We start from the raw sequence: 14,482 nt of genomic DNA, 5'->3' as shown, positions 1-14,482 counted from the left end.
TCCAATTTGGCAACTTAATTTGGTGTTGGCTCAGCTGAAGAAAGCTCCGTTTGAGCCGGTGCACAAGGCGGACTTGAAATTCCTGTCTTGGAAACTTGCCCTCCTCTTAGCTCTAACATCAGCGAGAAGAGTGAGTGAGCTTCAAGCCCTCTCCATAGTGCATCCTTTCCTGCAATTCAAAAAAGATGTGCTTATCCTTCGTACCAATCCAAAATTTATTCCAAAGGTTCCGTCTGAGTTCCTCTTGAATGAACCTTTGATTTTAAAGTCTTTCTTTCCGCGCCCTTCAACGCCTGCAGAACGCACATTACATTCTTTGGACGTTCAAAGATGCTTAAAATTCTACTTAGAGCGCACACGACCCTTTCGGAAATCATCCCAGTTGTTTGTGTCCTACAGCGCACCACGGAAGGGGTTTCCTTTGGCAAAGAGTGGCATTTCCCGCTGGATCTCCAGTGCGATTCAATTCTGCCATCAGGAGGCGGGCAAGCCTTTGGACAGAAAAGTCCGTGCACATTCCACAAGGTCTGTGGCATCGTCGGTGGCTCTTTTCTCTGGAGTCGCCATTAAGGACATATGCAGGGCAGCAACGTGGAGCAGTACACATACCTTCACGAAGCACTACTGCCTGGAGTCTGCAGGACGAGACGACGCGGCTGTTGGTCAAGCAGTGCTGCGGAATCTCTTCCATTGAGAGGTGAGCGTTCCCTACAAGCCCTCCATCCTGGTGAGCACATTTTTTTTCTTGTTGCCTATGCTAGGAGTTTATATTCTTTATGGTTATGTAATGCCATGTATCTACAAAATGTGTCTTGGTTATTACTGCCAGCTACTCTGATACAAAGCATGGGAATCTATGAAAGTTCCAATACTGGGGCAAGAAAGCAAGTTACTTACCTGTAACTTTGGTTCCCCAGTATTGGTAACTTTCATAGATTCCCATGCGCCCACCCTCCTCCCCTGGGAAAGCTCAGTTTTTTGACAGAGATAGTGGCGGTTTGCACAACGGCTACGAAAATCTGAGGCTCTGAACTCTCTCAGGAAGGTTCTAGGGGGTGAGGCTGCTCTGATTGGTCCTGACAAAAGTTTGGTCTCTTTTGCACAAAGAGGGTGATAGGATACAAAAGGAGATGAGGCCTAGGCCTATTTTTTCTCTTTTGTTTCTATGGTTGTGATGCTACCGAGGCTCCCATTCCGACTACGGGGAATGATACAAAGCATGGGAATCTATGAAAGTTACCAATGCTTGGGAACCAAAGTTACAGGTAAGTAACTTGTTTTCTTCCGTGTAAGCTGCACTCTGGCATTGACCTTCCATTTGTGTTTGTCTGGTTCCCCTATTATAGTACTCATTCCCATAATATGGCATCAGTTCACTGTTTGGTAGGGTCACTTTGTAATACCCTAATGCTATATCAAAAGTATGAGTGTGTTGTAACTATTTTGCCGCACAGTGCTATTAATAGCCAGAGTAGTCGTGAAATATTTTCTTTCTCTTCTCAGCTATGCAATTTGGGCAGCTTCTGACCCACCTCGATACCACACAACAGATGATCGCAAATTCTTTGAAGGACAACTCCTCTGCATTAGAGCTGGTATTTATAATTTGATGTGTTGTATGTTCAGAAAATGTATTTTCATCTCTCCAAGGAGGGTATTTCTTTAAATGCATAAGATTTAATTTTTCTTGAGGTGGCTGTGCTTAGATAGTGTTCTGTACTGTGATTAACTAGACATAATTTCCTGGCCTTCCAGTATGCAGTGCAGTTTCCACCACTGCCGTTTCTGTCTTGGAGCTTTTTTCCAAGCTACGGGACCATTAATGGAGTTATTGATATACTAACACCACAGCTAGTTCTGAAAGACTGGCACTAGTGCATACACTACTGTGCACATTTTATGTACGGGATGTGGTGCACTTGTGTTTCACTTGTAGCTAACTCACTGTGCAGGCCAGCTGGGGCGTTATTTGTATGGAGAAATGGGATCATTGAAAAAACTAGGGGGTTTAAAGATATTACAATGGGAATGGTTCAGTAGTTCATGCACAGCTGTCAACCTTGCTGGTGAAGAAAGCATTGCAACTGACTTCCACACTTCAATAATTAATCTCCATAGGAGCACCAACACCTGGACCCCTCCCTTGTTGAAGAGCAATGCCTTTTGACATTTACATATGGAGAGTAAATTGGATTGAAGCAGATTCACTTGCTTCTGGAATTTTCAGGTCATGCAGCTTGAAAAGACAACAGTCCGCTGCCCCTAAGGTCAAAAAGGTTAGAAGAAGTAAGAAACCAACAAGATTGTTACTGTTGTCTTTTACTAAACTTAAAGGTGGAGGGGTTAGTTAAGTAGGGGTGACTGGCTATACTGCTTCCTTATTACTGTTCTTCTCATGGCCGTTCCAAAAAAGGAGACTTGTTACTATATTCAACAGTATTGAGAAATGTAAGAAGCTGAGTAGTTTCAGTTGTAATGGGTACTTCTAACTGCTGATCCCTCACCTTTAAAATATCCCCAAAGCCAAACTTCAATTTGTAGACTTTTAGAGCAATGCCCCTTTGCACCGATTGATGCGGGTGGGTGGCTCTACAGTGATTCTATTCTAAGCCAAAGTGATGGGGTGGAGCTGTATATAAATAAGCATGCTCCTTTCTTATTGTGTCTTTCTATGCAGATCCAGAACTCTGCTCCCAAATTTGTCTATTTTTTGACAGCTTCAAACTTTACCTCAGAAAAGGTGCCTGGGGCAGTGTCTCTACAGAAAACAGGATTCAGGCCTTGTCGTGACAGCAGGAAGATGTCGGTCGTGGACATGCACAGCCTATGTCTCTAGTGCTCATACTCCAGTCATGACTCAAAATTGTCATAAAATGTGCCTTAATGCACCTGAAGGGGATCCAGGAACAGGATGCATAACTCTACGTTGCCAAATATGAGGAGGTTACGGTAAAAAATAAATTCCGCTCTAATTCACAGGGCCACTCATGATCTCGTTCAAGAAGCCAATTGTGATTGTGGTAAGTCGAAGACATGCCATAAGTGCAAGAAAGCAAAGCTAGACTTGACTTGAAATTAGATGGGAAGGCACAACGAATCAATCGAAAGATCATAATCCACAAATGCTTTCTGGCGCAGATCCAGTCCAGAAGCTGGTCTTTGTGTGCCCCAAATTCCTCAGACCATTGTCTACCTCTCAGCAAATAGCGGTCTTTGATGAGGGTTAGCGAAAGCTCTTTGAGATGCCTTCAGGCCTTGCGGAACCGCTGGGGACTTCAGTTGGACTAAACACCAGAGAGCCGTCCCTCTGAGCCAGCTTACCCCTTGCGTCCTGTTCTAGAACCATACCAATTCCATCTCTGCATCTGGGGCCAAGCCTGTCTGGCCTGTGCCAGTGTCAACACCACCAATACCAGTAATGGACCCTACAGTTTTATCCAACCCAAAGCTGTCATAGACCTGCTTCAGGCCTATGCCGCACTAAAAGAATAAGGAAGCACTACCAGTTAGGCTGCAGCCAGACTCTAATCCTTGGCCTCAACCTAGACGCTAGTACTATCTGAGAGAAAATACTTTATTCTGATCAGACTCTGATGCAGTTCAAGGTATGCAAACACTCACTCATGAGGAGACTGATGACCTACTCCACCATCATTAAACCAATGATGGGCTATAACTGGATGTTCGAGGCATGTGGGCTGCTGAATTCATATCTGTGCACAGATCACCGCCTAGTGTTGGGTCCCGATGATTGCACATTGTTGTCCTGGAAGAGTCTTCGAAGTATCACGAGATAGGTGGCTCCTCCCCTGGACTACAGTGCGCATTGGCATCCTTTCCATCCTCAGATTGTTTTTTTCCGCCATTGGTTTCGGATGTACTTTCTTTACTCAAGTTCGGAATCGAGAGAAAAACTTTTCTACAAGGCCTGAAGGCCTTCGGGGTCGTCGGTATTGTCATTTCGATCGGTGCCAAGTACTTTGTTCCAGTTCTTTCTGAGCAGGACGTCGAGGAGGGCCGCGTGGCCTTTTTGACACCAGAGGCCCGATCGTCGATGGAACGCAGCCCGTTCAAACGATGCCCCCTTTGTAATTCTAAGTACCCACACATCGATGCACACCCGGTGTGCAACAAGTGCCTATCTCCGGAGCACAATGAGGCCAACTGTCTAGCTTGTGCTCAATTCAGGTCGAAGAAGACGCTTCGAGTTCGACGCGCAGTGAGGCAGACGATTACGAAGCCAGCGCCCGACCCGGTAAATATCTTCGACGAAGAAGACTATGAGGTCGTCGAGACTGAGGATCCAGAACAGCAATCGGATCCCGGTTCGGAGCATTACTCCAACTATTATGAAGACGACAAACAAAATGTCGAGGATGAAAACAGCGACGAGGTAGGGGACGACGCACTAGCCATCGGAGCAGTCGATGACGACTCGAGAGATGAACCAGGCCCAACTGTGAGTACGGGGCCCAGTACAGACACTGAAAGACTTCCAGGGGCTCAGATCGAGGCATCGCCGGAAGGCCTTAGCCAAGATCATGACGAACATTATATAGCCCCGCGTCTCAGCCCGGCTAAGAATATATCTCACGAGCCATCGGTCGAACATTACCAGTCACTGGTTAAATCAAAACCGAAAGCCATGGAGTCGAAAACGAAAACTAAACTGCTGGAGACAGCCTTCAGATCGAAGAGTTTGGATCCCTCGTATTCGACGAAAAAGAAGGGTGTCGAACCGAAGATCGGTACACTGAAGTCATGACGTCGAACCGACGAGGTCGACGTCAACGGACATCAACACAAATAAGGGACTCGAGTCTCGGAAGGTTCTCGATCCAAAGCAACGAGTCGACAGGTCACAGTTCGTCAAAGGCCTCGAGCCGAAGACCAAGAGCGGCTCGAAGGAGCCCATCGAGTCGAGGCAGAAGAGTGCGCCTCCAACGCAACAGGCGCCGAAGTCGACGTAAGGCCAACAAAATATTGGCGAAAATACAAAGTCGGTCGGACCAATGACGACGCCGGCCCCGAAGAAGGTCAGTCAGTCTACAAAGACTATGCCACCGATAAAATTCGGACTGCACGGCCTAAGGCGTTCGAACCAAAAACGGGGATCGAAACGTCCAAGAAGGTGTTGATGGGGAAAAGGAGTCATTCTCTGAAAGATGACATTGTGTACCAAGAGCCCTCCTATGAATAGCAGTCAAAGTTACATATCGACTCAAACTCTGACAAACTTACTATTTATCAGAGGAAGATCAGGCCAGAAAATCCTCTTGAAACATATAAAATTCCACTCAAGAAGAAAAGGGATTCTTCCACATCACCTGTTCTTTTTGAGACTGTGAGGTCCCATGGCCAAGACACTTTTGCATACTCACCCACACGCACTGATGAGGATGTGGGGTATAACTACAATGAGGAACTTAATTATCCTGTGGACACGGATCAGGATGACCAGACTCAAGCCTGGACAGACCCTGTAGACCCGGGGGAGTCACAGACTATTCCTGACACTCATTCTTATCCTATCAAGACTTCGCCAACAGAGGATACAGCTGCGTTTAACGCATTAATAGAAAGGGCAGCAAACAATCATGATGTGGAGATGCATGCTGACCCAATTGACGAAAACTTCCTATTTGACACTTTCTCCACTTCAGAGAAATCAGTCAAGACATTGCCAATGTTGAAAGGTGTCCTTAAACACGCAGGAGACATTTTCAAGGAAACCACAAGGGCAAGGGTTGTTAACCCTAGAATCGAAAGAAAATACAGACCGGCACCTGTGGACCCTACATATATAAAGAGGCAGCTGCCATTGGACTCTTTGGTGGTATCTAATGCTCGTAAGGGTGCCAACTCCCAAACCACTGGTGATGCTCCTCCTCCAGACAAGGAGTCTAAGATATTAGAGGCTTCTGGAAAAAGGGTGGCTGCTCAAGCAGCTAATATATGGAGAATTTCTAATATGCAAGCCCTATTAGCCAGATATGATAGGGCTCACTATGACACACTAGAGCAACTGCTACAACATTTGCCTGATGTCTACAAGGATGGAGCAGAAACACTGATACAAGAGGGAAAACTCATATCTAACGCATCCATTAAATGTGCGCTAGACGCAGAAGACACTGCAGCCAGGGTCATCAATACAAGTGTCATGCTCAGGAGACATGCGTGGTTACGCATCTCTGGGTTCAAACCTGAGATTCAAACCACATTATTAAATCAGCCTGTGAACCCTGATTATTTATTTGGTCCTGATGTGGAAACAATATTAGAAAAGATTAAAAAGGACACAGACAGCCAAGTCTATGGGTGCCTTGCAGTCACAACAATTCAGAGGAGGCTCCTTTCGTAGCTCCGGTAACAGAGGAGCTACACGAGGCCAGGCATCTCAGCAGACTCTGTACAATAAAGGAAGCACGCAAACCACCTATAATAAAAACAATATTGGTGGATACCGTGGCAACCGCAACAAAGGCAGAGGACGAGGGAATAACAACACCAGATCCTCCGCCAATACTAAACAGTGACGTCTTGTCACTGCCCCCAGACCATGTAACACCGGTCGGGGGACGATTACAGCAGTTCCTGCCAGTCTGGGAAAGCATTACCACAGACAGGTGGGTGAGACAACTTATCCAGTACGGCTATTGTCTAGAGCTAACCTCCACTCCACCCAACATACCCCCAAGACACCGTCCTATGTCCGCAGAGCACATACACTTATTGCAGCAAGAGGTCATCAGCATGCTGCAAAAAGGGGCCATAGAACTCGTACCTATAGAACAACAGGGTACAGGGGTATACTCGCTGTACTTCTTAATTCCCAAAAAAGACGGGTCTCTCAGGCCAATACTGGACCTCAGGCCCCTAAACCAAGTGCCTAGCGACAGTAGCTGCGCACCTACGGAGACAGCATATTCAAGTCTACCCCTATCTGGACGACTGGCTTATCCAAGCAAAGTCAGCCCAGCAATGTGCCAGCCACATGTCCTGCACTATTCACCTCCTACACAGCCTTGGATTCTCATTAAACTACCCAAAGTCTCATCTTCAACCCGCCCACGTACGACAGTACCTGGGAGCGACAATAGACACTCTGGCTGCAAAGGCACAGCCAAACTCAGCAAGAATCAACAGCATTTAATTACTGATTCAGAAATTCAGACCTCAACACTCGCTCCCAGCACGGGTGTTTATGCAGTTGATAGGCATGATGGCCTCCTGCATCTTCATAGTCCCTCACGCGAGACTACACATGCGTCCGCTTCAGAAGTGCTTAGCACAACAGTGGACCCAAGCTCAAGGGCAATTAAAAGACCTAGCGTTGGTGACCGGTCGCGCATACAACTCTCTGCATTGGTGGAACCCACAAAACCTTTGCAGGGGACGACCGTTCCAAGAGCCTGTACCACAAATAGTGCTGACGACGGACTCATCTCTCCTAGGATGGGGAGCGCATGTCCTCCATTACACAGTGCAGGGACTATGGACGACACAGCAAAAGAAGATGCACATCAACCTGCTGGAACTGATGGCAATCTTTATGGCAATGAAGGCGTTCAAGGTACATTTGTGCAGCAAAGTAGTGTTGATCCGAACAGACAACATGACTGCCATGTACTACATACAGAAGCAGAGAGGAACACACTCTCTACAGTTGTCACATCTAGCGCAAAGCATGTGGAAGTGGGCCATTCAGAGAAACATATTCCTCATGGCGGAACACCTCCCAGGCAGGAACAACCAGATGGTGGATCTGCTCAGCAGGCACAGCCACCAGATGCACGAGTGGGAGGTACATCCCTCAGTGCTACAACCGTATTTCCAGCAGTGGGGTCACCCAGAGATAGACCTGTTCGCCACAAGGGAAAACGCAAAATGCCAAAGCTTCGCCGCCAGGTTTCCACATCCGCAGTCTCAGGGCAATGCGATATGGATGAACTGGTCAGGCAGATTTGCGCACGCTTTACCACCAGCCCCGCTCATACCACTAGTGGCACGCAAACTGCGACAACACTCAGTGACACTCCTCCTAGTTGCTCCAACGTGGGCGAGGCAACCATGGTACACCACGTTCCTAGAACTTTCCGTGGTGCCTCATCAAAGGCTGCGATTAACACCCAGTCTTTTAACGCAGAGCCATGGAGACATTCAGCACCCAGATCCGCAACAGTTGAACCTTGCAATCTGGCTCCTGAAATCATAGAGTTTGGTTACCTAAACTTGCCTCCTGACTGTATGAATATTATCAAGGAGGCAAGAAGACCTACCACCAGAGCATGCTATGCGGCAAAGTGGAAACGATTTGTCATTTATTGTAACAATAATGACATAAATCCACTAGATGCATCAACTCAAAACATCATATGTTACTGGTTACATTTACACAGATGCAAACTAGCCTACAGTTCCATACATATACATTTAGCTGCGGTGGCAGCTTATCTTCAGAACTGGCAGCACCTTTCACTCTTCAGAGTGCCTGCTAGTAAAGCTTTCATGGAGGGACTCAAACAAGTGATTCCTCCTAGACACCCACCTTCACCTGTCTGGAACCTAAATGTGGTTCTAACCAGACTAATGGGACCACCTTTTGAACCTCTACACTCGTGTGAAATACAATTCCTAATGTGGAAAGTGGCTTTTTTAGTGGCGATTAAATCACTTAGAAGAGTTAGTGAGCTGCAAGCTCTAACTATTCAGGAGCCATTCATCCAAATTCACACGAATAGGGTAGTGCTACGTACAAACCCTAAATTTATGCCAAAGGTGGTATCCCAGTTTCACATCAATCAAACAATAGAACTGCCAGTGTTCTTCCACATTCTGTGGCAGAAAGAGCTCCATACACACTAGACGTTAAGAGAGCTCTCCTGTACTATATAGACAGGACAAAACATTTCAGAAAAACGAAACAACTGTTTGTTGCCTTTTCACCGCAGCACAAAGGTAACCCCATTTCTAAATCAGGTTTATCCAGATGGATTGTTAAGTGCATACAGTTTTGTTATCAGAAAGCTAAACGCACATTAACAGTTCCCCCAAGAGCGCATTCAGCACGCAAGATAGGGGCATCCATGGCTTTCCTAGGAAACATTCCTCTAGAAGAAATATGTAGAGCAGCCACATGGTCTACCATACACACATTTACCAAACACTACTGCGTAGATGTACACTCCAAACAACCAGCAGCTGTAGGACAGGCTGTTCTCAAGACTCTTTTTCAGACTGCTGCAGCTGGCACGGGCAACCACCGCTAAGGGGGAGACTGCTATACATTCTATGCACAGATATGAATTCAGCAGCCCACATGCCTCGAACCGAATATGCTACTTACCCGTATGCATCTGTTCTTGGCATGTAGGGCTGCTGACATTCATATCGCCCGCCCTCCTCCCCGGTGCCTGTCGCAGCTGTAGCACTCAGAATTGACCTCTAGCATGGACATCACTTACTGTATCATACTCCATCTCTGCCACAATGGCAAAAAACAATCTGAGGATAGAAAGGATGCCCATGCGCACTGTAGTCCAGGGGAGGAGCCACCTATCTCGTGATACTTCGAAGACTCTTCCAGGACAACAATGTGCAATCATCCGGACCCAACACTAGGCGGCGATCTATGCACAGATATGAATGTCAGCAGCCCTACATGCCAAGAACAGATGCATACTGGTAAGTAGCATATTCCTTACAGAATACCAGTGGATTTGATGCATCTTCAGCAACTTGCCACCTGGACCACCATCTGAAGAAAGGGCCTCTTTCGCAATAGTTGTGGAAAGGGCAGCAGACGTGCTAGATTTACTGTTTTCTAGTGTTGAAACAAGGGCACATTTATTAACTGAGATCCTTCAAACAAGTCGTACCTCTTCCAGTCCACTATCATCATTCAACAAGGCACTATCTGACGCTCTCATGGCCAGGGCCGGACTGGCCATAACGGGCACCGTGCAATCCACGGTGCACCGCACAGGTGGGGGCCGTTTTTGTTACAGGGCCGTTTTATGCTGCAAAATCGGCCCTCTACCAAAATCGGCCGAAAACCGGCCCCCGCAAAGATCTCGGCGGCACCTCCAACCAACCCGAGTGGAGGGGGGCGGGAGGCGGAGGACCGTCCGAGAACTTTGCCAGGGCCGGTTGTGGTTTCCAGTTCAAGTTCAAGTTCGAGCATTTGTATAGCGCACTACTCACCCAGAGGGTCTCAAGGCGCTAGGGGAAGGGGTATATTATTTGTCGAATAGCCAAGTTTTCAGTTCTTTTCTGAAGGAGATGTGGTTCTGAGTAAGGCGGAGGTGGGTGGGGAGTGAGTTCCAGGTCTTGGCAGCCAGGAAGGAGAAGGATCTGCCACCCATGGTGGATTTCCGGATGCGCGGGACTGCGGCGAGGGCTTGATTGGACGATCTTAATTGGCGGGTGGGTTTGTAGAAGGACAGTCGCGTGTTGAGGCATTCGGGTCTTAGATTGTAGAGGGCCTTGTGAGCGTGGGTGAGAAGGCGGAAAGTAATTCTTTTGTTGACGGGAAGCCAGTGGAGGTCTTTTAGATGTCCGGTGATGTGATCTTGGCGCGGGATGTCTAATATGAGTCTCGCTGACGCGTTTTGGATGCGCTGAAGTTTTTTCTGTAGTTTTGTTGTGATACCGGCGTAAAGTGTGTTACCATAGTCCAGCCGACTCGTGACCAGTGCGTGGGTAACAGTTTTTCTTGTCTCGAGGGGGATCCAGCGGAAGATTTTTTTGAGAGTGCGAAGTACGTTTAAGCAGGAGGACGAGACGGCGTTGACTTGTCTGGACATCGAGAGAGAGGAGTCTAGGATGAAGCCGAGGTTACGTGCATGGTCTGTGGGTGTGGGTGCTGTGCCCAGCGCGGAAGGCCACCAAGAGTCGTCCCAGGCTGAGGGGGAAGATCCTAGGATGAGCACCTCCGTTTTGTCTGAGTTGAGTTTTAGACGGCTTTGTTTCATCCATTCGGCAACTTCTTTCATGCCTTCGTGAAGATTGGTTTTGGCGATGTTGGGGTCTTTGGTGAGGGAGAGGATTAGCTGGGTGTCGTCGGCGTAAGAGATGATGTTAAGGTTGTGTTGTCGTGCGATGGATGCGAGCGGACTCATGTAGACGTTGAAGAGGGTGGGGCTGAGTGAGGATCCTTGAGGTACGCCGCAGATGAGTTCGGTGGCCTCTGAGTAGAATGGGGGAAGTCGGACTCTTTGAGTTCTCCCGGCGAGGAATGAGATGATCCAATCCAAGGCTTTTCCTTGTATGCCGATGTTGCTGAGGCGTTGTATAAGGGTGCTGTGGCAGACTGTGTCGAAGGCGGCGGAGAGGTCGAGTAGAATGAGGGCCACTGTTTCTCCGTTGTCAAGTAGTGTTCGGATGTCGTCGGTCGCCGCTGCAATGAGGGCGGTTTCGGTGCAGTTTGGCTCGAAATCCAGATTGAGATGGATCAAGGGAGTTGTTAGATTCAAGGAAGGTGGCGAGCTGGCTGTTGACGGCTTTCTCGATGACTTTGGCAGGGAAAGGGAGGAGGGATATGGGTCGGTAGTTTTTCAGTTCTGAGGGGTCTGCTGTGGGTTTCTTCAGGAGGGCGTTGAGTTCGGCGTCTTTCCAGCTTTCTGGAAAGGTAGCAGAGTTGAGCGAGCAGTTGATGACATCGCGGAGTTGGGGTGCGATGATGGAGTCAGCTTTGTTGAAGATGTGGTGGGGGCAGGGGTCAGAAGGCGAGCCAGAGTGGATTGAGTTCATGAGGCGAATGGTGTCTTCAGTGGAGATTGGGTTCCAGGCGCTGAGGTTGTTAGTCGGAGGAGTAGGATCAGAAGGGGGTGGGGCGGGTTGATCGCTGGGAGAATTCTCGAAGCTGTTATGGATGTCGGCAATTTTGTTGTAGAAGAAGGAGGATAGTGCATCGCAGAGGTCTTGGGAGGGAGTGATGTTGTTGGATGCTGCGGTGGGGTTGGTGAATTCTTTGACGATATTGAAGAGTTCCTTTCTGTTGTGAGTGTTGTTGTCGAGACGATCCTTGAAAGCGGATTTCTTGGCGGATCGAATCATTTGGTGATGTTTGCGGGTGGCTGTCTTGAGGGAGGCCATGTTGTCTGAGGTTGGGTTTTTTCTCCAATTCGTCTCCATGGTGCGGCATAGCTTCTTGGATTTTTTAAGTTCATCATTAAACCAGGGAGCCTTTTTGCTGGTTGATTTCATCTGGTGCTTTTTCAGGGGTGCTAATTCGTCTGCGCTGTTGGTAATCGATTGCCTGAGGTTGGTGGCCGCTTGGTCTGGGTCCATAGAGAGTGTGGGAGGGTTTTGTTTGAGTGATGTGAGGAGTTGGTCGGTGGTGATTTTGTTCCAGTTTCTCTGAGGAAGAGGTTGTGGACGGTTGTGGGTCAGGGTGGTTTTGTAGCTGAAGTAAATACAGCTGTGATCCGTCCAATGGAGAGCTGTAGTGCGATCGATTGCTGGATGTGAAGATAGGGTCGAGCGTGTGTCCGGCTGAGTGAGTGGGGGTGTCAACAAGTTGTTTGAGTCCGAGATTGGCCAGGTTGTCCAGAAGGGTGGTGGTGTTGCTGTTGTGTTTGTTTTCAAGGTGGTAGTTGAGGTCTCCTAGAAGAATGTAGTTCTCTGAGGCGAGGGCGTGTGGGCTGACGAGGTCTGTGATGTCATCGCTGAATTGAGTGCGGGTGCCTGGAGGCCTGTAAATGAGGGTGCCTCTAAGTGTGGTCCTAGGGTCGGTGTGGATCTGGAAGTGGAGATGTTCGGCGGTTGCGAGATTGTCATCGGAGCTGGTTGTGATTTTGATGGTGTTTCTGTGGATGATGGCTAGGCCTCCTCCTGTTTGATTGGTGCGGTCTTTTCGGATAATCTTGTAAGCGTCCGGTATGGCTATGGCCACCTGGTCTAAGCCTTGCTGTTGTTTTTTTTTTTAACGCTGCTGGTAGGTGGGGGCGACTCTCCTACCTCATAGCAGAGGAGCCGCCACTGAAGTATGGTGGTACAGTAGTCTACAAGTAAAGTCACTCCTGGTGCGTTTCTATGATCACCAGGACGCAGCAAAGTGTATATTGCTTGTTGTTTTGGAAACCACAAACTTGGTTGGCAAAGTTATTCGCAGCGGTGGTGCCCTTAAAAGTCACACCTGGATGAGACCACCCAGGTATTCAAGATGTCCAAGTGTCGATGGAAATGCCCATTGATGGCTTCACTTTTTTTAAGCGAAAGGTGATTTAGCCCCTTAACGATTTAAGGACCGTACAGCCACAGCACAATCCTAATGGATCTAGTTTCCTGCCTGCCAGTTCTCGTATAGTAAAGAAAATGTAGGGATTATTCCAGGGGTAGCTTACATACAGTGGTCCTCCCAAAGAGCAGACTAGGTCTTTCGGGGCAGAGGTCAAGGCATCAGCTGAGGCCATTAGCACCTGCAAGGACCCTCCAGGCACATAGGCATAAAACATGTTGACCTTCCCCCGCATTTGTTGAAGCTATCTGAGTACAATGTTACGACTGATAGCCCTCCTGTTTCTATTGCATCAAGGGAGCCTTTGCTTAATCTGGTCTCCCTTAGACTATTATAACACCTGAGCACCACCTTACACATTATATACCCTCTCACTTGCACTCACCATATGACAATGGTCAAAAACCTCTTCTAAAGAGCCCCCACTACTGAGGGGCCCGTTGAGCACTGCTTCGTCAGCCCGACGAGGAGTGCTCTATGAGGAAGCATGACACACTCTCCGGTATGTGATAACATTCAGAATTATCACCTGGATCCTCCCACTTCCCCCCCAGTTCCTTCTAGTCATTTTGTCAGATCCACTTAAAAGTGCTCATCCTGCCTTGTTTTTAATTGCATGTTGCCGTGCAATCCTTTCTTTTTCAGGTCCAGAAGACGATGAAAGAAAACCTGACTGCAGTGGGAGACAATGTTGCTAACATGGATTCTAGAATCAAGAAGCTGGTAAAATAGTGAAAAAACTTCAAGAGTGGCATCTGAAGAACAGAAGGCTAGACATGACAGTTTGCAGTCAAGCAGATCTTACTGCACTAGCAAAACCACTGTTTACTGATACCGAAAGAAATGAGAAGACCACAGTGTATATATTTGTTAGTGGATGCAAAAATATCTTATTTACTTACCTTCTGTTTATTTCTGTGGGACAAATGTTAATAAAATTGCTGAGCAATGTCAACTGTTTTACCTTATAAGGCATTCCTGTTGAGCTACGTATAACAGGATTCAGGACACATTTCTCCATGCAGTGGTGACTGATCACATCTTCAGAAAGTCTAGTAGCGTGAGAAGCCTGGAGTGTAACTCTTCAGTGTTTCCCCTCGCCAGAGAATAATGCTGTGGGTAGCTGACAGCTATGCTTACAGTTTGGTTGCTTTAGACCGTTGAGTTCATGTATAACCTCTTGTCAAATTCCAAAGCACGGTGGGTTACATAGTTAAACCTATATATATATATATATAT

General features: G+C 47.6%; 1 protein-coding gene across 1 annotated transcript in view; it reads left to right on the top strand.

The window, feature by feature from the left end:
* Positions 1-14,198, top strand: part of DCTN2 (dynactin subunit 2) — a 337,558-nt gene extending 323,360 nt beyond the window's left edge. Inside the window, exons 13-14 of the mRNA XM_086966662.1 lie at positions 1,504-1,595; positions 13,889-14,198. Coding sequence (XP_086822788.1) covers positions 1,504-1,595; positions 13,889-13,975 — 179 coding nt within the window. The 3' untranslated portion in view covers positions 13,976-14,198. The remainder of the gene's footprint in view (positions 1-1,503; positions 1,596-13,888) is intronic.
* The last annotated feature ends 284 nt before the right edge of the window (positions 14,199-14,482 follow it).

Source organism: Lissotriton vulgaris, chromosome 1_1 (genome assembly GCF_964263255.1).
Source record: "Lissotriton vulgaris chromosome 1_1, aLisVul1.2, whole genome shotgun sequence".
NCBI classification, from domain to species: domain Eukaryota; kingdom Metazoa; phylum Chordata; class Amphibia; order Caudata; family Salamandridae; genus Lissotriton; species Lissotriton vulgaris.
Note: the sequence above shows the minus strand (reverse complement) of the source record. Positions and strands in the feature narration are given on the sequence as shown.